At 38.6% G+C, this 26352-nt stretch overlaps 1 protein-coding gene across 1 annotated transcript in view; it reads right to left on the bottom strand.

Annotated features, from left to right (window-relative positions):
* Positions 1–26140, bottom strand: part of STK26 (serine/threonine kinase 26) — a 66293-nt gene extending 40153 nt beyond the window's left edge. The window contains exon 1 of the mRNA XM_061408324.1: positions 26057–26140. Coding sequence (XP_061264308.1) covers positions 26057–26098 — 42 coding nt within the window. The 5' untranslated portion in view covers positions 26099–26140. The remainder of the gene's footprint in view (positions 1–26056) is intronic.
* Positions 26141–26352: the final 212 nt, after the last annotated feature.

Below are 26352 nucleotides of genomic sequence, written 5' to 3'. Positions count from 1 at the left end.
GACATAATTAAATTTAAAGCTTTAGCACAGCAAGGGAAACCACTGACAAAACAAAAAGGCGATCTACTAAGTGGGAGAAAATATCTGTAAATGATATACCTGATAAGGGGTTGGTATCCAAAATATATCAACAGCTCATCAACTCAATATAAAAGAAGCAAACAATTTAATTTAAAAATAGGGAGAGGATCTGAATATACATTTTTCCAAAGAAGACATACAGATGGCCAACAGGTACATGAAAAGATGCTCAGCATCACTAATCATCTGAGAAATGCAAATCAAAACCACAATGAGATATTACCTCACACCTGTCAGAATGGCTACCATCAAAAAACCCACAAATAACAAATGTTGGGCAGGATGTTGAGAAAATGGAACCCTTGTACAATGGTGATGGGAATGTAAACTGGTGCAGCCATTGTGTAAACAGTATGGAGGTTCTTCAAAAAACTAAAACTAGAACTACCATATGATCTAGCAATCCCACTCGAGTATATATCCAAAGATAATGAAAACATCAACTGAAAAAAGATATGTGTACCCCATAGTTCACAGCAGCTTTATTTAAAATAGCCAAAATATGGAAACAACCCGTGTCCATCAATAGATAAAGAAGAAGTGGTATATGTATACAATGGAATATTACTCAGCCATCAAAAAGAGTGAAGCTTTTCCATTTGCAGCAACATGGATGAACCGGGAAGGTATAATGCTTAGTGAAATAAGTCAGAGAAAGATAAATAGTGTATTAAAGTTATCACTTATATGTGAAATCTAAAATATAAAACAAATCAACATATATAACAAAACAGAAACAGACTCAAAGATATAGAGAACAAACAGTGAGGAGACGGGCTTGGAACGGGCAAGATAAGGGTAGGGGATTAATAAGTACAAACTACTATGCTTAAGCAACAATATATACAGTATAGTGCAGGGAATTATAGCCATTATTTTGTATTAACTTTAAATGGAGCATAGTCTATAAAAATATTGGGTCACCATGTTGTATATCTGAAACTAATATACTATTGTAATCAACTATAATTTAAGTGAAGTAAAAAAGGCAAGTCAGGGGCAGATGAAAGGTTTCTTACATACTTAAATCACAGAATTAAGAGGGCTGGAAGAACTCTCTTAAAGTCTTTTCTAAGTGATCTCCAGTCCTCGCTACACATTAGAATCATGAGTACAACTTTTAAAAAGCAGATACACAGGCCTCATCCCAAAATTACTGATTCAGAATCTCTGAGACAGGGGCCCAGGAATCAGTATTTTAAAAAAAACCATTCCAAACTATTACGTATGTAGTTATTTTGCCACCAATCTTAAAATAAGCATTCAGGAACCACTGAGCAAACAGATCTGAAAATGGTATCCTTCATTATAGGGAACTCATGTTCCCTATTTTTCCCAGGCAAGCATATAGCACTCTTCTAACTCTGCACACTCAAAGTGGACAACTTGGAGATTAAAATAAAACCAAGAGATCTTTAGTATTTATATATACATACCTATATTTAAAAAATTGAGTCTGTTATACTTCTAAGGAAGGACACTTCAAATAAGACTATAAATGTAATATTCAGCAAAACACATGCAACATATCCCACATTCCTTATGTATGTATTCTTGAACAATTTGTACCCAGTACAGTCTATATAATAGCAGGATACATAATAAGTTAAGATTTAATTGATGACCGTTTTGAATCAACAGTCATCACTGACAAAGAGTAAAAGTTTAGTTCTCGGCGCTTATAGAAAATGGGTACAAACTGTGCAGTGGGATGCAGGGGCAAAAAAAAAACCACCAACAAAAAAAAACAACATTTTCTCTCAATCCTGTTAGGCTCTATGGCTAGGTTTGAAAATTAAACTAAGACAGATGAACAGAAGAAATGAATCTAATTTTATAAAAGTTTTAATCTCCATGAGGAAACGAAAATTGAAAGAAATGGCTAAACCTGTGTGTTTTTATACTAAGTTTGATGAAGAGCGCAGAGTGGAACATCATGGAAAGAGTGACTGGGCAAAGGGTATGTGCTGAACACAACACACTGTGGGAAACTTAGCAACACCTGTTTGTTCCAATGCTTTTTGGCATCCCATTGTCTCTGGAGATAAAGATGCCCCTTCCATCTGGGTATAGGGAGAGGACCTCTCACATGACAGTTTAATGACCTACTTTAAGGCAGCAGGGGAGGGGTGAGTCTTTATCCAACTCCTTCAAGTTAAAATATTCAACATGTCAAGGTGCTATATGTTAAGGTTACTGTGCCCTGAACGCCATCAGGGACATTAGGTGATTAGAAGAAACAAGAAAATTTCAGGCAGAATTAAAATTTGTCTTGGAGTTCTAGCAGTATGAAGATCTGGAAAGCCAAAGGTGGGAAAGAACCAACGCTGAAGAATCTAGTTTCTTTAAATCTGATGTATCTACGTGAGCCCTCTAGTCTGGAACTGAAAGTGAAAACAATAGATTTAGGAAGATGAAGACACATTTCTCCGAAGTTTTGACCAGGAAGGGTTGAGTTAAGGTGAACGAACCTTCAGAAACCAAGAAGTAAGCAAGGCTGACCTCAAACTATGTTTTGCACTTGCCTCCCAACCTTAGTAAAATCCATACAATGAGTATTCTTGGCTATAAGATACTTCTTGCACTTTACAAAGTAAGATCTGTATGTAGGCCTATCAGTGACTCACTAATGAGGAGGAGTACACAGGAAATTATGAGCAAAGAATGTGCTAATGCTATCCAGGCTTAGAAACGAGTATCTCTTACTCTCTTCAACTTCTCAAGTGTTAACCACCAGAAGGAATGGGCAATGAACCACAGAGAGTAACTAAAAACATTAACATGTACTAAAAACTGGAGATAACACTCTTTAAATTGCTCAGATTAGTTCTCCTAAGCTAAAGAGGAAATATTTTTCAAGATTACTTTCACGTCTATACTATTACATATCGTTTAACAATATAAAATGCACAGAAATCTTTCTCAAGTGGATCCAAAAGCCTCAAATTCAATTTGTTTTATTATGATTATGTTAAGATTTTTCAACTGCCCTATGAACACTGCTTCAAAAGTTTGTCGTATGCTTCCTAACCAAGAATTTGTTTATTTTGACCACATTTAGGGAGGGTATGGAGAGGGAAGAGGGAGGAGGGTTCAGGATGGGGAACACAGGTATATCTGTGGTGGATTCATTTCGATATTTGGCAAAACTAATACAATATTGTAAAGTTTAAAAATAAAATAAAATTAAAAAAAATAAAAATTGTCACTGTTATATTTAAAATGGATAAACAATAAATTCCTAATGTATAGCACAGGGAACTATTCAATATATTCAATATTTTGTGATAAATTATAATGGAAAAGAATACAAATAAAGAATGGATGTATATGTATGACTGGGTTACTTTGCTGTACAGCAGAAATTGGCACAAAATTGTTAATCAATGATACTTCTATAAAAAAATGTTTTAATAAAAAAGATATTGCCAGAAGGAAAAAAAATAAAGATTAAAAGTCCACAGCCATCTACCCCTTAGCACTGCTTGAGTTCAATACCACAGGACATTATTTGTTTTAAGTGCTATAATGATCTAAGCGCAATGGACTTCTCTTTGGATAGAACTGAAACAGTCACAGGCTTTTAGAGCTGGAAGGAAATGGTCATTTAATGCAACTCCTTATCACCACTATCAGCAACAAGCATTTATTGTATGCCTTCTGTGTCCTAGGTTAATACCACCAAACACAAGATGTGAAATTTAAGGCCATTTATGTCAAAATGATGGTAGACACGTGCTGTGTTAAGTCGCTTTCGGTCTGTCTGACTCTTTGTAACCCCACGGACTGTAGCCCACCAGGCTCTGTCTGTCCATAGGATTCCAGGCAAGAATACTGGAGTGGGTTGCCATTCCTTCTCCAGGGGATCTTCCCGACACAGGGATTGAACCCGCGTCTCTCACGTCTCCTGCACTGGCAGACGGGTTCCTTACCACTAGCAGCACCTGGGAAGTCACGATGGTAGACCTAGGGAGAGGTTAAAAAAGGAAGCAAATCCTGGAATTAAAAGAATTATAGAGTCTCTGGGATGAACAGGAATTTGGCAAGGAAAGAATTTAGCAAGATAAAAGGAACTTAGAGTGATCCAAAATGTATTTTTACAGGGAGAAAAACTGTAGTCTAGAGAGGTTATATATTGTTCAATGACATAAGGCAATTAACTAGTGGCAAAGCTCAAACTTGAAGTCAAGTCCCCTGATTCTTAAGTATAAGGTTCTTTCACTACAGCTTGGATTAATTTGTAACCTAAACTATATTCTTTGGCTATAAAACCAAATTGTTTTTCCATCATGCACAGATCACACAACTATCCAATATCTGCGTAGTAATTTCCCTACATTCAAAGAATTTGGAAAAAACCAACATTTTAAACTTAAAAGAATTTGAAAATCTTAAAATAGGACTTTCCTATTCTTTGAGACATGATTTCTTAAAATTTTTGAACCACTGTGCAACTGATTGATCTCTGTATATATGCACAATTACCAAACAGTTCATATTACAATCTTACAGAGATGTGTCTCATATGTAATCTTTACTTTCTGGCTCATTTTTTTCCAAGTCAGTAACTAGCCTTTAAAGTGTGGGAGGCAAGGTAGCGATGGTATTCCATACCATGATTCCCAGAGGACCCAATGTCTGGAAGCCAACAGCTCGAATTCCAGCTTTATCAGTGATTTATTGTAGACTTCAGTAACCATTAACACTACAGTTTTCAGCTCTGTTCAGTGTGTGAGACCCTCAAATTGGTTAAATTATCTAAGAATAAAGACAATACTTTTGTGCTAGGTTTTATACAGGCATAGAATTGTTTAAATGACCATGTGAGTACTCAGATTATTTTAATAATGAGAAGGATAAAACAAGCTCCTCATAAATTTTTCTTAATTTCTGAAGAATGTGATGTTAGCAGAGTACTTTTCTATCTTATCTCAGGTTCATATTACAAGTACCTGATAAATTTTATGGAATTCTTGAGACCTCTGCGATTTATATTTCTGAAGTAAAATATTTAGCTTACTACATTTTGCATATAATGGAATAAGAACTAAGATAAAAAATTAAGTATGTCTGTATGTGTTTCAAATTGAACGTGAAGAACTGGGCTTGAAGTCAAACCTCTTGAGGTGGTCAGTCATTTGAGTTTGCATTTCCGTATTTGTGAGAGCTCAAAATATGTAAGTGCATAAAAGAGAATGTTTTTAGTTTACCTATTTTTATGGAATACTCACATCTCTCAAAGGTAATTATAACCTGCTTTTGCAACATAAACTAGAAGTCAAATTGTTCAATTTTATGTATATATAATGACAATTGAAATGTAGTTAGAGATATAGTTAAAACAACCCTGGGCTTCCTTGTGGTCATTAGACCACATTTTATAAACTCACAGTTGAGTTCCTGTCTTTACTCACCCACTTAAAAGGCAGTTTTGAGATGGATGAGGTAGCAATAAGGCAGTCCTGGTCTTAATAGCAAAGCAAAAAGTCAAAAGTCTCACACAGTATTATTTTGTACTTCTAAGGCAACAATTTAAACTTTCAGCCATACTGTGTATAGCAACAAGAAAAATATATTCATAAGGCAGAAATAAATTTATTAAGTACTTTTTCATCTGCCCTTTATTATTCTTACTTTTAAGTGTACCTCATTAGTGAAAATACTTGGAATGCAAATATTTTAGTAAAGGATAACTTAGTTAAAACTATTACAAAAGATTTTGACACAACTGTATGAATAACATAGCAGTTTGAGGAGTTTCTTCTGATTAATAATTTTGAGTCTACTTCATCTTTAAGAACAAAAGCATAATTGATAATATTCTTCATCTGAATTCCTCCTACTCAAGAGAGGATAAGAAGAGCTTCCTCTGCCTCCTAACTTGCATTCTTCTTTTCACCCAAGCTCAGATCAGAGGAAAAGAACAACGAAGGAAGTGGGACACATTCTGGGATTTGAAGAATGCAGTTCTTTACATCTGTTTGTAAGACAGTTCAATTTATACTGAGTAAAGGAGAATGAGACATTTCTTTGATTCTATTGTCACTTTACCACATGCCACAATATTCTTAAGAAAACTGAACTACAGAAAGGATGAGAAGAAATTCAATTTCCCCCATCTTAGAAATTCTCAAGTAAGAAACAAAGTCATGACAAGCAGCACATTTATTAGCTCCATTTCCCAGACCTTTAAATTCTTATTATTTTAATTGAGAGTGGAAATGTCAGATTATTTTGTTCAGCCAGGTAAATCATCTTTGGATCTAAGACCTCTTAAATTAAAGGAAATAATCTTGTCTTTCTTTACTAACTCTGTGGGAGGGGAAGTTCCCTAAATCTTTAACTGTATTCATAGGTAAAGGGAAGGAAACATCCTGCAAACAATCACATTCTTCTTTCAATAACCAAAAGTCAAGGCTGTCCTCATAATAAATGCTGGCTGCAGATTCCACTGCATCATTTAGCTCATTTCTCTCTGACGTTACAGCCATTCTAAGGGAAAAATGATCTAGTTTCTTAGAAGTATTACAGAGGTAAAGAGCAGAGAGGTCAGGCAAAATTGGCATAATTGTGCTTACCCCAGAAATTACAAGAAATCAACAATTAAATGTCAGCTTCACCATCTGTATAATGAGACAGAGAGGTGGGCCCAGTGATTGGTTAAGTCCCTATTGTTCTGACACTGAATTAGTGATATTCTAGAAGCCAGATCCCTTTGTTCCCCTCTTCTATCACTAGCAGTTCCCAATTCTAATTTTTTAAAATAAATTTTAATTGTATTTATTTACTATGTTATTCTCGGCTGTGCTGGGTCTTCGTTGCTGTATGAAGGCTTTCTCTAGTTGCAGACAGCAGGGGATACTCCCTAGTTGTGGTGCCTGGGCTTCTCACTGCAGTATCCTCTCTCGTTATGGAGCATGGGCTCTGGGCACGTGGGCTTCAGCAGTTGCGGCAGGTGGGCTCTAGAGTGTGGGATCTGTAGGTGTGGCATACAGGCTTAGTTGCCCCCTGGCATGTGGAATTTTAGTTCCCCGACAAGGGATCAAACCTATGTCCCCTGTACTAGCAGGCAGGTTCTTTACCACTGGAACACCAGGCAAGTCTCCCAACTCTACTTTTGAAGCAATCATTAAAGTAAGGGATAAACTGGCACTGGCCACATGGTCAATTCTACAGTTGTATACTCAAGCGAAAAGTACATACTATCCCATTGCTCCAATAGGAAATTCAGAATTTTCAGAATTTCAGAATTCAGTTGTATACTCAAGTGAAAAGTACATACTATCCCATTGTTCCAATAGGAAATTCAGAATTTTTCCTTTCTACTGGGGAGCTCTTTGAGTAGCAAAAAAGCAGTTCTTAAAATAATATGGAGCTGTACTCAAAGGAAAGTTGTCAGGAACCATACACAAAAGCATGCATACCAGTGGCATATGCAAATCTGATTCTGGAAGCACATCTATAATCACTATCAAACAGAGTCACAGGACTACTGTCTGTCCTGGACAGTCTCGCATGATATCATACACTAATGTAAAGATTAGAGGCCTCAAAGAGCCACAGTCTGTGTCTCATTCTGCTGAACATTGCTTTTAATTTAGTTGGGCTGAACACATATAGAAAGAAATGCACAATTCAATCAAGGATCAGGTTTAACCATAAGCATTAAGATTAAAACTAAAGAGATTATTACTGAATAGACAGTATGTTACATAAATATGCTCTGGATTGATAACAAACTTTAACTATAAAATATTCGTTTGGAAAGGGGGACAAGGCCATACAGTGAAAAGAAGACAAAGATTCTGCTAATATATAAATGATAAAACAGGGAATTATTTAATCAAATCCGCTCAGGGCACTTCAACATGATGAACACTGACAGCCTCATTTTATGCTATCCATACTGGAGGCAAAATTAAAGAATGTCATTCTATCACTTTCAGAAATAAACACTTTGGGATAGAATCTAAGGTAGAAGCCCCTTAGAGCAAATATCGAACTATCATGGATAATGTTATGGTGAATCTTCAACACACTTATTAAAATGCATTGGATTAAAATAAAATTGATTTGCTCACTGTCTATCTTCCTTCTTGATGCAGAACTCCAATTAAAATCAATAGGTTTGAATCTTGTAAGCACAGCACTAAATTATTAATACCATGAGTTCTTTTAGAAAATTAACACTGATTGAAAAAGTGTAATTTTACATAGACTTACCTTTTCATTCTTAATGAGAAAGTGGCTGCAGTATAATTTCCCTCCAACATTTCTCTCTTTAATCAAATCTATACTTTGAATGAATTTAATCAAATAGTATTTGCAAGGAGTTACCCAGTGGAATCTTAGGGGTAAGGAAATTTATCTCTTGGGTCCTACTGGCTTTAATATTCTTTGATCCCAAGAAAATGATACCAATGGCATGCTGGTGTCAATAGCAATCTTAATCTTGTCAAACCCTAGGAATGGACCAGAGAGGATATTATAGAATACTCTAAAAGAATGGTCTCTAGTTTTTCAACAATTCATTTCCCACTTTTCATTTCCCCAAAGTGAAAAATATCACGGTGTGTGTTTATGTGTGTGTGGGGTGGGTGCATGGCTAAAAGAATAATGTTTATTGTTTTTAATGTCCCATCTACTTCTTTAAAATAATTGTAGCAGTGTATTAATAAATAGGAATATACTCAGAAACCAAGTAAATGTGAATGTGTGGGTGTAACAGTTATACCTGAAAATCTAAGCTAAGAAAAAAGTGACATTCACTCAGTCATGTCTGACTCTTTGCGATCCATGGACTGTTAGCCTGCCAAGCCCTTCTGTCCATGGAAATGCTCCATGCAAGAATACTGGAGTATGTAGCCATTCCCTTCTCCAGGAGATCATCCCAATCCAGGGACTGAACCTGGGTATCCTGCATTGCTCCCTGGGGGCTCAGAGGGTAAAGAATTTGCATGCAATGCAGGAGATACAGATCCGCTCCCTGGGTCAGGAAGATCCCCTGGTGGAACGCATGGCAACCCACTCCAGTATTCTTGCCTGGAGAATTTCAGGGACAGAAGAGCCTGGTGGGCTACAGTCCATGGGATCGCAAAGAGTCAGACATGACTGAGTGACTAACACTTTCACTTTCTCTTGCATTGCAGGCAGATTCTTTACCATCTGAGCCACCAGAGAAGCCCAAACTACCATAAATGAGCATAAAAGTGAGCCCTGTGCCTCGCACCAAGATACACTTAACATATATAAAAAATGAGCTTGCATCACCAAATTTGTTACGTTAACAAAACAGGGGCTGGATTTCAACATCCTCACTGATGATGATTTTATTATCATTATTCCCTTTCCTCTGTACAGGAAGTACCAGCTCATTTGGAAAAAACAAAAAATAAAGCCCTACATATTGCCATATTTCCATTTACCCAAAGAATTTCAGCTTAGAGAACTCATCTTCTTTTTGTTATAAATTAGCGTCTTCTCAAAGTTCATCAGCTTTCCCTGAACGAAGGTTTCTCAAACCAACCTCCATCCTGCCCCACTGTCAACAGCATTTGTGAATGTTCTAGTCCCTACCCCTAAAGGTGCACATTCACCAGCTTTTAATCCCCATTGATCTGTGTTGACATTACTGAAATCTATTCATGTTACCAGAGCATAATATTAGAAAAAATAATTTTCAAATAAAGGGGTAAATGCTACTGAAATTATGAGATATCTACTAATATGAGTTGAATTTTTTAACTTTTAAGAAATACTACTATAAACATAAGGCTGTTTACATATTCTCCATACCACTATGGCTAGGATAATATATTTTATTAGTTGAAACATATAGTCCTGTTCATTTTGCAATCAACAAAACTGTAATTCTCCAACAAAGATAATCAACATCCAGTATGAAATCTGCATACATGAACAAAATCAGATTTTTTTTTCCTCCAAAAAAATACACTATGTGATCTTTTTAGGAACTTTAGAGGATCACAGGATTTTAGAACTGAAAGTGATCTTTATAAAATACTTGTCTTTTTTATTTTATAATGAGAGTTTTCTAGCTGGGGATGGGGTGCGGAGGGCAATGACAAACAAGTAACCTCAGGATGGAGACAAATGGCAACGTTCCTTAATTAGTTTTTGAACTGCCATAGCCAAAATAAGCTTGATGAGCAATTCAAAGTAATTAAAATGCTTTGAACAGTACACTACCCGAAAAGATCTGTGATCTACAACTTGAGCTGACTTGTACCCTATCATTTTACAACCCTAACCAGAGATAAAGTACCATTCATCAAACAAATCTTCACCGCCCACCCCAAAAGGACCCATAAAAGATTTTGAAAAACACAACCTTACAAGTTCCTTTGTCTTTTCTTGTCTTGTCTAATTTCATTTCCTTCCTTTCTTTCCCTTCTTGCCATCCAGTCTTAAAGCAAGCTCAGCCAGCCAGTGAAGCCGTTCCTGACCATCCCAGCAGCCTCATTTGACTCACCCATCCTAGAAATTTCTGAGCAGGTTAGCAGTGAGCTATCGAACGCATTCAGCAAATGAGTAAAAAAGTCTGTTTCAGGTAGTTACATTATGTCTGCACATTGCCTCAAGTGTACTTAGTGGCAAGAGGCCAGAATGGCTTGATAAAAGAAGGGATGATGTCTGACATTTTCCAAGAAAAAAAACACTGCTTAGAACTTCACGATTAACTGAATACGGGGATAAAGGAAATTAGCAGCAAATTACAAAGAATGCCTGCTGGTCTTTTTCTCCCTTGGTAATTTTGTGATTTACCAATATATGTTTTATGGCTGATGGCACCTCCCCCACTAAATCAGGTAGTTAAGTAGCATTTGGTGCAGCCTGATTATTTCATATGCTATGATCTAATAATTTGAATGCATTTTTGATTAAGTACTATTCTTCTTACTGCTGACAAGGTACCTGAGATGTTAATTGTAGGGTGAAGACATTTATTCAGTACAAGGAGGAAACAAATGTGATTATATCTGACACTTAACACTCTGTATTCACTTTCCTTCTCTAATAGATATAGGCCCTTAACTTAAAATAGTGATAAAAGCAATCAATGCCTTCCCTTATAGTCCTTTAAAATTTACTTATATTTCTTGCTGTAGAAACTAAGAAAAACACTAAAATATATTTGTATATACATATACATAATTTGTTATTCATTATTGTTTCCAACACAACTTTCCACATCATTCAACTATTAAATATAGTTTTTGTCTAGAAAACAAGAACACATCTCCCTATTTACTATGATCTGGAGTCTTTGCTTGAATTAAGCATTATAATAATGGGACCAATACACAAGTCAGTTACCTTAACAAAGAGAAACTTTCCTAATATCTTACTGTATCCCTAATCCCAGAGAAAGTACTATAAATTGCTTCCTTCCAGCAATTCTCAATGAGGTTCCATGCCCTAAGACAGCGTTTGGCAAACTTTTTCTATGAAGGACCATGTCGTAAATATCTTAAGGTTTTGTGGGCTAGGTACAATCTGTGATCTCTGTCACATATTCTTTTTAAAGAACTCTTTAAAATTGTAAAAAAAAAAAAAAAAGAATTTTTTTTTAGCTTTTAGCCTATACACAAACAGACTGCACTTGGGATTTGGCCCTTGGCTGTAGCTTGCAACTGCTGCTCCACCAAATCTACTGTGTGTAATAAATAAACTCCTCTCTAGTGCGTCTAGGATGGTTTTAGTTGTGTCCTTTTGGGCAGAATTGAGAAAACATTCACTCATATCATTGTCTCTGTTTTATGGTTCAGAATGACAGTCCCAATGGAGAAAGGTTGCATTAGATTAAAAAAAACTCTGAAAACACGACTGGAAGAAGGTGATCATTATTATTGTTTAAAAAATACAGGCATTCAAAAATATTTACAAGGGAGAATGAAAAATCCACAATTTCAAGGAAACTTCATTTTGTACAAAACAGAAGTCAAACATTATAGCCCCGCTCGCTATCTCTTAGAAATTTAACTACACATAGTACAAAAGTAACTACACATTAATTGCCTCAGTAGAAAATTAATTACACCCAATTCAGAATTTGCTTGGAATGAATATATGATCACATATCTTTTATAAATAATAACCTAGTCCAGACTCCTGAGCAGAATCCCCAAGGCTCAGTTTTACATTTGAGGAGATGCACGCAGGCATTATTTCATGCATTAAAGGAACAGAACATACCATACTCTTCATTCTAGTAGTTAGGAGAAAACAATTTAGTGTCCTACTAGGAAAAAAAGGAATTAAATTCTCAAGCTCTGGAATCACATGGCCATATTAAATAAGAATATCCTTTCACAATATATGGATCATCTTTTGAGCTAAAGGGGTTTTAAAAAAATCATCTACAACTGTGCTTGCTCTTTCAATCAGGATCGTACCTACACTATGACGGTACGATGCACTATTTAAAAATAACACCTAAAAGTAATCATATCAAAATGCTTCTGGTCATACAGATGGATTCTCCCAAAACACCTAGGCACATGGATGGCCAACAAGAGAAAGCTGTCTCTAACCTGAACGTGGGGAGGGGCCTGCAATCCCTGGGCAGAATAGAATTTTTTTTGTTGTTGTTTAATATGAAGACATTTATACCTTTTAAATTACTGGAGAGTTAAAAAGCAACAATGATGCAGTATTTGGTACCCATAGGTCTTCTTAGAAAAAAGTAATGGACTACATGCTTCTCTAGAAGTCTTCTCTCAGTCAAGACATAAATCAACTGGTGCTAAAAAGTTATTAGGCAAACTTATTTTAAAGTAAATCTGAGATGCTACACAGCCTTGAAATGCTCCCCCCAAAAAACTGTTTTAATCATTCCCTAAGGGAGATTTTTAAGGTCAGAACCCACTGGAGAAGTAACAATAACATCAATTCCAGTCATTGGAAAGAAAGGTTTCTTCTCTTCAGCCTCCCCTCCCCCAAATAACAGCCCAAATTAGTCAAATAGAATCCAATGATAATCTAGCACTTTTCCTTGTTAATGAATAATATTCATTTTGCCTTCAGAAGCGGGAAAAGGCCACCCCAAATGACTCCAAGTGTCTAGAAACAATTTATTGGCCCAGTATGCACGTCACCAAAATTGCACATCTTAAACAGAAAAGCAGCTGAAACCACCATCCCTATGATGTCAGCTCTTTCCCCTGATCTTTCACAAGCTTTCTCCCAACCAAAAGACTCTTTACATTTCTTGCCATAACAAATCAATTATGTAAATGTAACTTTTATCACAGAACTCATAAGCAACAAGAAAGAAATGAATTACTATTACCTCCCCAATTTCCTTTTCTGTTAGCTTTTTCTCCTCTCTGCAGAAAGTATACAAATTTCCCATTCTAAAAAAAATATATAGAGAATTCTCAATCTTTAAAGCAAAAGACTACTTTTTCCCTTCCTGGGAAATACTGTTTCTCTTCTTCCAGAATCCAACACCTTTTCCCTCACCTACATTTTCTGTTTGCTCATGAGGCAGCAGTAATCCTCTGGTATTATGAAATTCTACCTTCCCTAAGCAGGGTTTACACTGCAGCCTCCAAAACGATGCCTGAACCTCAGCAGATAGAAGATCCATAGCAACAGCGGTAATAGTTTTTTTCACTTGCTATTACCAGAAATCACAGTCCAAACAGACGACGATGGAGGTGTCACCTATGCTAAAACCTCAAATTTGATTCATTATTTAACTAGTTAAATCCTACGTTTTCATTTTATGTGCCCTTTGGAAAGCCTGTGACAGAGAACCCCCCCAAAAAAAGATCTTTCAGTGACAGTCACCATTTTTCATGAAGAGATACATTTTTTTTTTTTGAAAAAGCAGCTCTCCTATACAAGATTTTGTCATTGAAACAGAATCCAATGGCCTATCCCCTCCATTCCCTATCACCCTAAAGTCTAGTGTAAAGTACCTATAACAACTATAACTTCAAAATAAAAGCTTAGACAATGATCACAAGTTCCTGTTAACCAGAAGTCATTTGTATACTCCTCACATGCCTCTGATTTTGCTAATAGGCAAACAGATTTATACTTATCAAAAGCAGTTCCTTTGATGCAATGATTCTTTGTAAGACTATTCTATGGGAGAAATTAAGCAGAGAATTGAGAATCTTGATAATACCATTCTACGTAATGTTCAATTCAATTCTAATTCACTAAAATAGATGAACATTGGTACTAAACTTCATTAAAAGTTGTTTACCATGATTTGTTTCCTGTATGGAACTGACCGCTGTGAGTCCATTTTCTTTAAGAACAGTAATAGTTTAAATATTAAATACAGCAAAAAGAACTAGTCATGATAAAACTGCAACATGTGTAAAATCCTGGTAACCCTGTAAAGTGTGTAGACATAGGTACATAAAGACATATGTATTTATCTTTCATAAATACATATTTAAGGATTTTTATAAATCTTTTTAAAGGTGATAAAGAATTCTATATATTTTCTATATAATAAAAATACTCAGCAAATCCATGGATACTGTAATTTCTACTAAGTACATACTTTTTACATCAATTTTACTGAATTTCTTTTATATGCAGACCGTCTTGTATGACATTGCCAAGTCATAATTTTCTGCTTCTTGAACTTAGTGACCATCCTATCTTTTACTCATTTTTATTTTGACAATGCACTTTTCTATTTTAAATAGTTATGTCTAAAATTGGTACAGATGACTAAATACTGGCCAAAGTTGAACCTTATTTTCTTGAACAGATTTTGAAGGTTTTTCAAACACAAAATATACTCCACGTATGATATACATTCCATGTGCATATACACATGGCCCCCACGAAGTTTTCCCCATAAAAATATAATTTACCATACAGAGTAATGAAAAATGGATCACAAAAGTAATTAAGTATCCTGGAAAAGAGACAGCTACCCTGTAAGAGATGTGACGAATAAGGTAAACTTAGAATTTTAAACTCAAATTATATTCCCTAAAGGGGGAGAAAGCCCTCAAGAAACTTATTTTAATGGTAACTAAACATCACCTGAAATGCGTTTGTTTAAAGGCTCATTTCTACACGTTTTTGAACATCCTCATTGGTGGCAAATCTTTGATTCTTAAGGATAATTTTGGTTTGGTTGGTTGTGTGTTCATTTTGATATTGAAAAGTGACTTAGGTCCAAAGCTGGTGAATGAAGTGGGGGATCAAGTTTGCTCACATTGTTTGGTGTTGGCAAACTCATTAAATAGGCTCATTTGCTTCTCTTATTTTCAGTTCTAATCCTTTGTTTGTAGCTCAGTCAGTAAAAAATCTGCCTGCAGTGCAGGAGACCAGGGTTCAATCCCTGGGTTGGGAAGATCCCCCAGAGAAGGAAATGGCAACCTACTCTAGTATCCTTGCCTGGAAAATCTCATGGACAGAGGAGTCTGGTGGGCTGCAGTCCACCAGGTCACAAAGAGTCACAAAGAGTCTGGCACGACTGAGCTACTAATACTTACTTACTTACTTAATCCTTTGTTTAAACTGAACTCTAGGCTTTCCTACAGGATACCTGTTGGCAGATGGTAATAGATTAATCTGACAGGTATAGAGAATATTTTAGACGGCAGAAGATGGAGTCAGAAAGGCCATTTAGGAAGTGGTTTGATATTTCCTTAATGATTCTGAAGCAACTTCCTCTCCCCTCCAAGAATTTCCATATGTAAACACAAGTTGGCTTTGGAATGTGATGACCGAATGGGTATTTTTGACATAATAGCAGCTCAGAGTTAATACTTCTAGGTTTTTTTTTGGGGGGGGTGGGGGTTGGATAATACAGAGTGAGGGAAAGGAGTTCTGTACAAAAAAAAAATGATGAGCTGTATAAAAATTGGAAAAAGTTTTTAAAATGTCTATCTTTGGGGTAAATAGTGCCACTTACTGGCATTTAGGAAAGTGGCATTTTATTTCTCTTTAGCCAATTTGCATTTTCACAAGTATAAACATAAATAGATTTCATGAACTTAAGAGAAGTGTTTACATTTGAAGGTAAGAACATTTACTGAACTGTCAAACCTACCTGGATCAAGGGACACAGAAGTGATGGTTGACAGCGAGATTTTGGAAGCTATAAAAATTAATACAAAATTGAGTCCACTTTCTTGGAAGGATGACTGAAAATCATGTTATTTTGATCTGTCACAATTTCGTCTACTCTCTCTTTCTCTCCAGGTAGCACTTCCCATCATCCTCTTCATTCCTGAACTAACCTGTTACTACTTGCTTCTGCTTGGTTGTGTGGCCAGTCCTACAAATTCAACAGTTTAAAAAAAAAACAAAACCATTTTCTCCCAAACTCAGCCATATCTCTGAGTCTTTACTGTCATGTTTTTCCCCTTCCCATGTCCAATCAATCATCAAGGTCTCGCAGTCTTCCTTGAGTGGTACACAGAGTGGTCCCCAGACCAGCAGAGCAGTTGGGAACTCATTAGAAATGCAAGCTCATGGCCACTGCAGACCTACTTGAATCAGAAACACTGGAGCTGGGGCCTGGCAATCTGTGTTTTCAAAAGCCTCCAGGTAGTTCTGATACATGCTCAAGCTTGACCATCACTGCCCTAGATCACACCCTTAACAACTAAAGCCTGGGCTATTACAATATCCACTTACTATATCTAGCCTTTCTCCAATCCAGCCTGTTAGGTTACAAGCCTAATCTTCCAAAACCAAACCATAAACCACTGCTTTGATCAGTTCACTTTCTTGATTTTTTTTTTTTAAAAAAGAACACATCTTATTGTAGATTGAGTTAAAAATAACTGGCTCAGTCAGGCATTCAAAGAAAGTGAAAGTTGCTCAGTCGTGTCCAATTCTTTGCAACCCCATGTACTATACAGTCCATGGAATTCTCCAGGCCAGAATATTGGAGTGGGTAGCCCTTCCCTTCTCCAGGGTATCTTCCCAGCCCAGGGATCGAACCCAGGTCTCCTACACTGCAGGTGGATTCTTTACCAGTTGAGTCACCAGGGAAGCCCTCTGGCATTCAAAGCCTTTCATAATTTGATCTTGACACAGTTCATGGCAACCTCTGTTATAGAAGGAACTTTGTATGTGCCCCTTTATGCCTGTTCTCCTGCCAGTCTCCCACTCTGCTTTAAGGGTCTGTTCAGGGCTGCTTTGCCTAGAAGCAATGTAGGGCAGTGGCAAAAACACATGTGCCTAGCATAAAGGTGTTGTATAAATGATAGTTCCCTTCCTTAATTTGATCTTCCTTGGAATGCTGCTGCTGCTGCTAAGTCGCTTCAGTCGTGTCAGACTCTGTGCGACCCCATAGACGGCAGCCCACCAGGCTCCCCCGTCCCTGGGAGTCTCCAGGCAAGAACTGGAGTGGGTTGCCATTTCCTTCTCCAACGCATGAAAGTGAAAAGTGAAAGTGAAGTTGCTCAGTCATGTCTGACTCTTAGCAACCCCATGGACTGCAGCCCACCAGGCTCCTCCGTCCATGGGATTTTCTAGGCAAGAGTACTGGAGTGGGGTGCCACTGCCTTCTCCGCCTTGGAATGCTACTACGTCCATTTCTATCTCATTTGGGATTCATTACTATTGCCTGGAGATTTCTAAGGACAGAGAAGCCTGGCATGGGGTTGCAAAGAGTTGGACATGACCGAGGGACTAACACTATGACTATATGATGGACTATTGCTCTGCATTGTTAGATGTGCGGAAGACTAAAAGTGTAAGAACATTAAACCTGGATCACCGGTATCCAACTTGGGAAGTCTACTATATTACCATTAACTGACAGAAGGAGCACGTCGTAAGGCTCAGAGCAAAGTTCAGACAGAGGATCTGAAATAAAACTACAGAAGCAAACAGGACCCTCAACAATGAACTCGCTAACTGTTCTTCTCATGATGTCAGAAGCACTTAAAAAGCACACAGTTGAAGTATGTTTCTTTCCCTGAGGCTGCTAGACACACTGACTATAGCCTCCTTAACCACAAGAGGTCAAAATTCTATTTTCTATCCGTATACTTCGTAGCATGTGTGCATGCTTTGCTGATTGGTTTCTTTTATGCTTCTACTTAAAGTTAAGACAGGCAGCAGGAAATTGTGACCAGGGGTCCAGAAACTTTTCCAGCTCTGCTGCTGCTGCTAAGTTGCTTCAGTCATGTCCGACTCTGTGCGACCCCATAGATGACAGACCACTAGGTTCCCCTGTCCTTGGGATTCTCCAGGCAAGAACACTGGAGTGGGTTGCCATTTCCTTCTCCAATGCATGAAACTGAAAAGTGAAAGTGAAGTCGCTCAGTCGTGTGCGACCCTCAGCAACCCCATGGACTGCAGCCTACCAGGCTCCTCCATCCATGGGATTTTCCAGGCAAGAGTACTACAGTGGGGTGCCATTGCCTTCTCCGTTTCCAGTTCTAGGGGGCAACAATAATGATGAACCTAGGTTCTGGGAAGAAATTCTGACCTCTTAGTTTCTACTGGCTCAGCTACCCCAACTTTTCTTGCATTAAAACCAACTTATGCCCCACCCGATTATCTATGTTGCCCATCCCTTCCCCACCACCCACTGCTGCGTTATTTATACTACAGTGCAGCAAGCAGTTAAATCCTAGCTTCATATAACATACTGTAAAGTGATATGTCCCAAAGCCAGTGGTTTAAAGGAAAGCTGGGGGAGGGGGATAAAAAGGCACTCACAGAGCTACGCAAAAATGCATTTTCAAAGAAAAATCTGGATGCATCTACATGTCCTTGAAGTCTTTCCTCCACCTGCCAAAAATTCACTCCTTGGATTGTGTTACCAGGCTCTACTGAAATCTGGTAGAGTAATTCACTAGTGTGCTTAGAAATTCCCTAACATATCTACTGTGGTATGGATTTCAAATCCAGTAAAACTTCATTAAATTGATACTGGGAAGCAATTTCTATGATTCAAAGCAACTGTTATTCTTCAGCTAGACACACTATTGTTCTGTAATAAATAAATTGAAAAATTCAATGATGGGTGATTTAAACCCTACTTTTTTCAGTCCTTCGCATTTTAAATTGATACGGTTTTACAGATTTTTCCTCACTTAAAAAAATACCACTAAGAACACTATCTCTTGTTACAAGGATCTTAACGAAACATTGAAAAGGTTTTTTCTGTAAATGTTTTCCATGAGAAAAAGATAAAAACACACTGCCTTGGATTTCCTCAGCAGTGCATTCATGAAATTACTTGATCACAGAGGAGGAGAGTGGACATTTAAAAAAAGATAATTAGAATATTTTTAACTTGTAGACCTAAGCTGTCTACAATCTTGTTTACTCTAGTCCCCAGGAAGGGTGAACCATGGTTTTGTTCACATTTTGCTAGAATATCCAAAGCTGTTGTACCAATGGCTAATCTGGTATTTTAGGATGCGGGTCATTCTAATCCATGACCATATGATAAATGAAGGGAAAAGAAAGCTCAGTGGGTTGCTGTCAGAGGTATGCTGCAACAAGTCCAGAAGAAGCTGACAGGGAGTAAGTTCTATTCTCGGTGAGAGGTGATGGGGAGAGGCAAGCAGGAACAGAGGAGAAGGATGGGATCTGCTTGGCACTAGGTCTCCTGGTTTCTCTGAATGTGCATTTCAGAAGATCTGCTTGAGTTATATGGATTTGGGGGAGGGACAACACCCATGGGAGAGGTCACACAGTGAGCCATTAATCAAAGACACCTCAATATCAGTGAAATTTATCAGATTCTTTCTAATATGACGGCTGAGACAGAGAAGTAAAGAGGTTTTATTTACTTGTTTGTATTTTTTTTTGGGGGGGGGACACAGGCAAGGGACAAAAGGTTATTTTTCTCAAAGACATAAATTTGTCTGAAATCAGCCCTAGTTACTAGGAGAGCAATGAGGGCTCCTCTTTCTCTCAAAGGTCCTGGAAGCCGAGAATAAGAGTTTCAGTGTGTGGACAGCTGATTAGTTACCAGTATATTTTGTTAGACCTATCACATATAATGCATTTTTAGTAAGTAGAAAATGTCTTCAGTGTGCACACATAAATTAGCCTTCACGATCTACAAGAATTCATGCAGAACACAATGTATTTACAAAAACAAGAATGGAAAAGTCAGAAACTTCTAGTCTATATGTACTGTACTCACCTACACTTTTACACATAATTCATACCTAATGGAAAAGAGAAGTAAAATAGATGGTCCCTGCCTATAAGAAATTTACAACCTAGTTTGAGAGACAAGTATAACATATATAATTAGGAAAAATCTAAGGCAGGATATAAACCAAGGACTGGACTGTCTGCTACTGACAAGGGATATAATAGATGCTGGGAAATAGGAGTGATTACTGTAGTCTGGAATGTTCAGAGAAAGTTCATGGAGAAAGTAAGATGGAGACCTTGAAAATCAGGTAGGGTCTGGCCATTTAGTGATTACTGGATTGTAACTGGCATGGTAGAACAAAACAGCTTTCTTGTTGGGGAGTAGAAATAACTAAGTATAGATCTGTAGAGAGGAGCCAGATGATAGGAAGTCTGGAAAGCTGAGCAGAAGACTTCAGGTCTGGTGGTGGTGGTATCTGTGTGGGTGTTTTGGGGTGGGGGTGGGAGGCTGGATTTGAATAGGAAAACTGTAGGTTACCAAGCAGGAGTGAGAAGAGATAATGACAGTGTTTTCATGTGATTAGCCTAGCACTGTTTTGCAGAATGAACTGCCCATATATACATCATAACACCCTTGATGAAGGAGTTCAAAATATACTCCACAGATGGTAGTTAATTCATCCTAATAACATCTCATTGAGGCAAAGGAAACACAGCTTTTATTATTCCCCATTTTGTAGATGATGTGCTCAAGGTCACTGAATAAATGAAAGGCAGAATAAAAAAACCCACAGTATCACAATATTCAACGGTTCCTAGGTACCAGCTAAATTATATTCTCTTATTTGCTATGACTCAGGCAATGGAGGTACATGATGGACCTTTGTCCTCTTGTGCCCTTTTTAGACCCTCCTTAGTGTTCAAGGCACATGTCCTACCATGAGCAATTCCTGTTTACTCTCTGTTCAGCCCCAGCCTGCTTACCCCATACTTTGCAACTGCCTCCAACTTTCCCAGCTAAGAACTGTCTTTGATCATTCTGATTCAGCTGGTCTTCTCCCATCATTAGCAACATATTCAACATCTCTGTATCAATCACCTACCAACCAAGACAATGGTTTGGGTTTATGTATTAGTGCAAGCACTGCTTTCTATCTCAAATTACAAAGCTGATTAGTCCCTTCAGAAGGTGGAAGGAAGGTAAGAAACCTGCATACTAGATTCTGACACCAAGCTGAATTCCTTCTCCAATTTAGGTTTCATGATAAGAGTAAAATAAAGAACTCCTCCCCCACCCCCAGTTAACTCCTTCCTGATCCTGATGCATTTTCTCATCCCCGAATGCATCTTAAGTCACCATTCCTTTTCTTACAATCCTCCACCTTAGCTTCCTGCCTCATGAGGGCCCTTACTTCAACATGCTCTCTGACATTATGACCTCTCCCTCCTTCGTGGCCCCCATCCTTCTGCTTCAATTAAAGAAACCAGCCAAAAGTAAATGCTCAGTAAATGTCTGATGAATGACTAAGGCTCCAGATCTATATCTACAAGCATTCGCTGGACATTTTTAAAACTGGCTTTACTGAGGCATGTTGATATACAAAAAACTGTACATATTTAATGTATACAATTTGATGGGTTTGCACATATACATGCACCTTTGAAACCATCTCCACAGTCAACGTAACAGACATACAGCTCTACATTTTTGTCATCCTGCTGTTACCTCAAACTTCACAAGCCTACAACAGAAATCATTAATATTCTACCAGATCTGGCTCCTCTCCCTGACTTTCCAGCTTTTTTTGGATGTACCATAATTGTCCCAGTTCCCCATATTCGACATCACAATGGCTTCGATGCTTTCTTCTGTAACTAGCTAATTTTAAGTCTAGTAATTATATTTTCTACCTCATAGTACAAGGCATATGGAAGGCAATCAATGTAAGGTCCGTTGCATCTGTACAGATATGACTGCCTCATTGACGTAGCCTCAGTTGATCAAACTACCTGAAGTCTCTCAATCCTCCACATCATCTATTCATCCAATCTTAAGATTTCTCTTCCTATATATAACTTTGTTCATTAAGCCTTCCTTACTTAACAATAGCGGCTAGTCCGAAGGCCAAACCCTTCCCCAGCATTCAAGACTGCCACAATCTGGACCCAATCAAGTCTTCTAATCTTACCTCCTACTATTTCTCTATTGCAATTCTTCATCATAGTCCAAGTGATTTTTATCCCATGACCAAGACTGTGTGCATACACACACTTGCTCAGGCTATTTCCCTGCTTGGAAATACCCTTCCAATATGGACCCTAACAATCTTTTGGGGGCAAGACTTCAACTGTTCCAGTCAAAACCCTCTATTACAGAGTAAGTATCCTAGATTTTGCATTATTTCATGTTTCATGTACTAGATTTAATTCCCCAACAACATTTTAAGATCTTTAAGGGCAGACATTATGTAGTATACTTCTGTATCCTTCCCAGAACCCAGTAACTAGGTTCACCAATGCAAGGAAAGATTTTCCACCTCTTAGATAAAAGTCTTCAATAATGTGTTCATTAAGCCTTAACCTTCATTTCCATCTCACATCTCAAATAACAAACGTTTAAAAACTGTACCACCTTGATCATATTTAAAGATATATGGAAGCTAATGTTTAAATTCTTTAGCAGGAAGTTTAAAAAAATTCTTTCACAAGAGGCATAACATAATAACAGTACTCTAATTCAACATTTAACTTCATTCTCTCACCCACACTTTATGAAAGATTTAACACCCAATTTAGAACACTTGTGTTCATAAATACTCATGCAGTTTCTAAGGGGAAATATCTTAAACTTAAGTATGATTTACAACTGTGAACTTCAAAGAAAAAACATGTTTTAAATCATTAGAGAGTAAATATTTGAGTGGAAAGAAACAGGTTTGTTGGTTATTTTGTTTAAGTTGTGCTTTAAATATTTTTCAAGAGTTCAGCTCCTGGTATGGAAAATTCCTTTAGCGATATACTACAAAAGCAAGCACAAATTAAGCGTCAAAAAATTCATATCCTTCACATTGGTGTAATATGGCAAACAGTTCATTTCCACAATATTAAGAAATATTAACAATATGAGTCTGAATAACTAATTCACAAGGAAGGGTTTTAACTGGACCAAATCCTGGGTTTTCTTTCGTCACTCCAAGTTTCTTTTCTATTTTAAACTAGAGGCAACAGAAATTTCTTTGTTTGAACGTAAGGAATGCTGGAAGTCTTAAGTGATAGAACAGGTAGCTCGACTTCACATCTCTCCTCAGGGGGAGAAAAACACTGCGGATACAGTAATTTTGTTTTTATTTCTGGAAAAATCATTTTTCCATCAATCTTCATAATTCCCTAAAATAAACTGTTAAAAAGTTACTGGCCGGTCGACCACTTCACCCTGATTTGTGGAAAGACTATACATTAATTTCAGGAACACATGGCTAACTCAAGTTTTCTCACTACTGTGAAGATCTAAAAGTTGCTCCTAACTCTTGCAGAAAACTCAAGGAAAATTTTACAGGCTCGTGATATATTCCTGCATCTCATCTTCACTACTTTTAAACAAAAGAATAGTCACAGTAGTCTAGGCACAAGAGTCACACTGCAAATCATCAAATTTGTTTTTAGGATACCCCACAATTTTAACTGTGGAAAACTTTTTTGTTGCACCAAATGCCTAAGAACCACATCTACAGAGAGCATGGAAATAAGAAGGTAAGAATTTACCATTTCATTCAGACACAGACAGTGACAAGTATTCCTTTCTTCTTTGCAAATGTTGAGATCACTGCCCTTCCCAAAGCCATCACAACTTTGGGTAGGAATAAAATGAAAGGCAGAATTTATCATTTAAAATATGAGACTCACATTCTAACCCACCTTAATGAAGAATTTTAAAAATTTAAAAATTCAAAAGATAGGGAAATCAGATAATGAAACAAAGCAAGGAGCCATAAAAAATACTGAACAGTAAGGAGTTCCTAAACCCTAAACCATGTAAATCAAATAAAGACAAATCAAATAAGGACCAGAAACCATATAAATCAAATAAAGTCAAGACAAATGCAATAAAGACCAGAAACCATTTTCTCCGCAGCACGCAGGGTTCCCCAGAACCAAACTTGATCGGGAGGTGCTCACTCTGCTGACGCACGCACGCAGGCAGCGCGTGCACACAATGGAGCGAGCGAGCAGTACTGAGACAGAGACGAACTTCACATGCGGACTGTTCCACTCCCCGAAGGAAAGGAGAGCACGGTGGGAAAGTTTTCCCACTTTCTTCCACATCAGACAGAGCAAAACTGTAGTTGATAAGGCAAACTACTAATTCTCTGGATATAATCGAAGGCAGAATTGAATGAATGGGGTGAGGGGCAGTGGCTGGGGAGAAGGAGAGAGGGAAGGAGAGGGTGGCGTGAGAAGAAGGAAGTTTGAGGCATTTTGTAAAGCTTGAATGGATTAACCTTTTAAAAGGCCCTAATGTCTCGCATTTCCCTTTTGCTTCCTTTTCTTTTCTTTTTTTTTAAATTAACTACACATCGATTTCCTGGGACTCAACCCAGACTTGTCCTATATTTAGCTGAAAGGCCTGGTACTTAGGACACACAGGAGTCCTAGGTTAGATATATGTCCGATACAAACAGTCCTTTTGGGGGAAAGCATTTTAAAAATCACTTTTTTCGTGTGATCATGCATCAAATATGACCAACTGTTTTTTTTTTTAAAAGATGAATTCCATGCATTATTTAGTAAATTGAGGCCCCAATCCATGGCGCTTTGATTTCTACTAGCAACATAAGCTATTTACTAAACATTTTTTCTAAACTTAGAAAACGTTTGCTTTCACATTTTTAGAAGATAATGAGGCTTAAGTGTTTCTAGTCTTTTACCTATTCATAAGTGGGGGTGTTTAGGCTGTCTAGCAAAGGAAAAAAAATAAAACGTGAATGCTTAAAAGCTACTCAACTTGGATAACATTTAGTAGATAGCTTGAAATGCACCGATTTAAAAACCCAACAATGCAGAAAGTTTGTGGACATAGCTTGTTTCTTCTTTAGTAAAATGAAAATGTAAGGGGGGAGGGCTGGTAAGATGTAAAAGATAAACAGTTAGGTCCCAGGCCGTAATATCTTGTCGTCCAGGACAAAAAGCTTTGCAACGACCACACTGCCATAGCCCTCCGGTGGGAAAGGCAGGGGGCGGGGGCGGGAGAGTCATCACCTCGGCTGCTCTAACTTAGGACCCTGCGTTTCTCACACCCCACTATGGGCTGGGCCCAGTGTGGGGAGCGAGACATAACTTGGCCCCAAAGCAGCAGCCCCAAAAGGGGAAAAAAGTCACCTCGCTCTTTGCTCTACGCACACAGGAAGAGCCCAATTCAAAGCCGCCACCACCGACACCCCCTTGCCTTGCTCTGCCCCAACTTGTGTCGTGTGTGTGCGTGTGTGTGTGTGTGTGTGTGTGTGTGTGTAAGCACCACTTGTGTTTCACCCCACGAATTCCGAGACACCTCCATCTCTCCCAAGTGAAGTGCTTCCATTCCCACCCCCACAAGCGCACCAGCTCAGCCGGCGCAGGTGTCCCGCCCCTGCCTATTTTAACGCCCCCCCTCAGACCCCGGCATCCCCAACGAGCCGCGCGCCCCAGTCCCTCCTCGCCCGGCCGGCGCACTGCACCGCCTAGCTTACACGCCGGGAAACACCGAGAGCTCTCTGTCCGGGTCACCTGGCCGGAGCGCCTGGCCCGGCTTCGGTCGGGGAAGCCCCGGGCCGCCTCTCGTCGCCGGCGCCCAGCGCGGAGCGCGCCCCGAGCTCCCCGGCAGTCACGTGGACGGCGGGGGCGGCCCGGGCGTCCTCACCTGCATCCCGGGCACTTGGACCGCCACCGGTGAGTGGGCCATGAAGGCGAAAGCGGCTCCGCGCGGCTTCGGCGGCGGCGGCGCCTCGGGCTCCGACTGGCTCCTCCTCCGGGGGTAGGTCGGCGGCCCTCTCAGGCTTTTCGACCCGGGCCTGGAAGGACACACACGAGTTGGGTGACGGGGCGGGGGGCGCGCGCGGCCCGGGGCCGGGAGGTGGGCGGTCCGCCGCGAGGCTCCCCGGGACTCAGTCTACCTTTCTGGCGCCCGCCCGCCGCTCTGGCCGCCGCCTCCGCTGC

The sequence above is a fragment of the Bos javanicus genome, chromosome X, assembly GCF_032452875.1.
Source record: "Bos javanicus breed banteng chromosome X, ARS-OSU_banteng_1.0, whole genome shotgun sequence".
Classification (NCBI taxonomy): Eukaryota; Metazoa; Chordata; class Mammalia; order Artiodactyla; family Bovidae; genus Bos; species Bos javanicus.
This window is presented reverse-complemented; position numbering and strand designations above follow the sequence as displayed.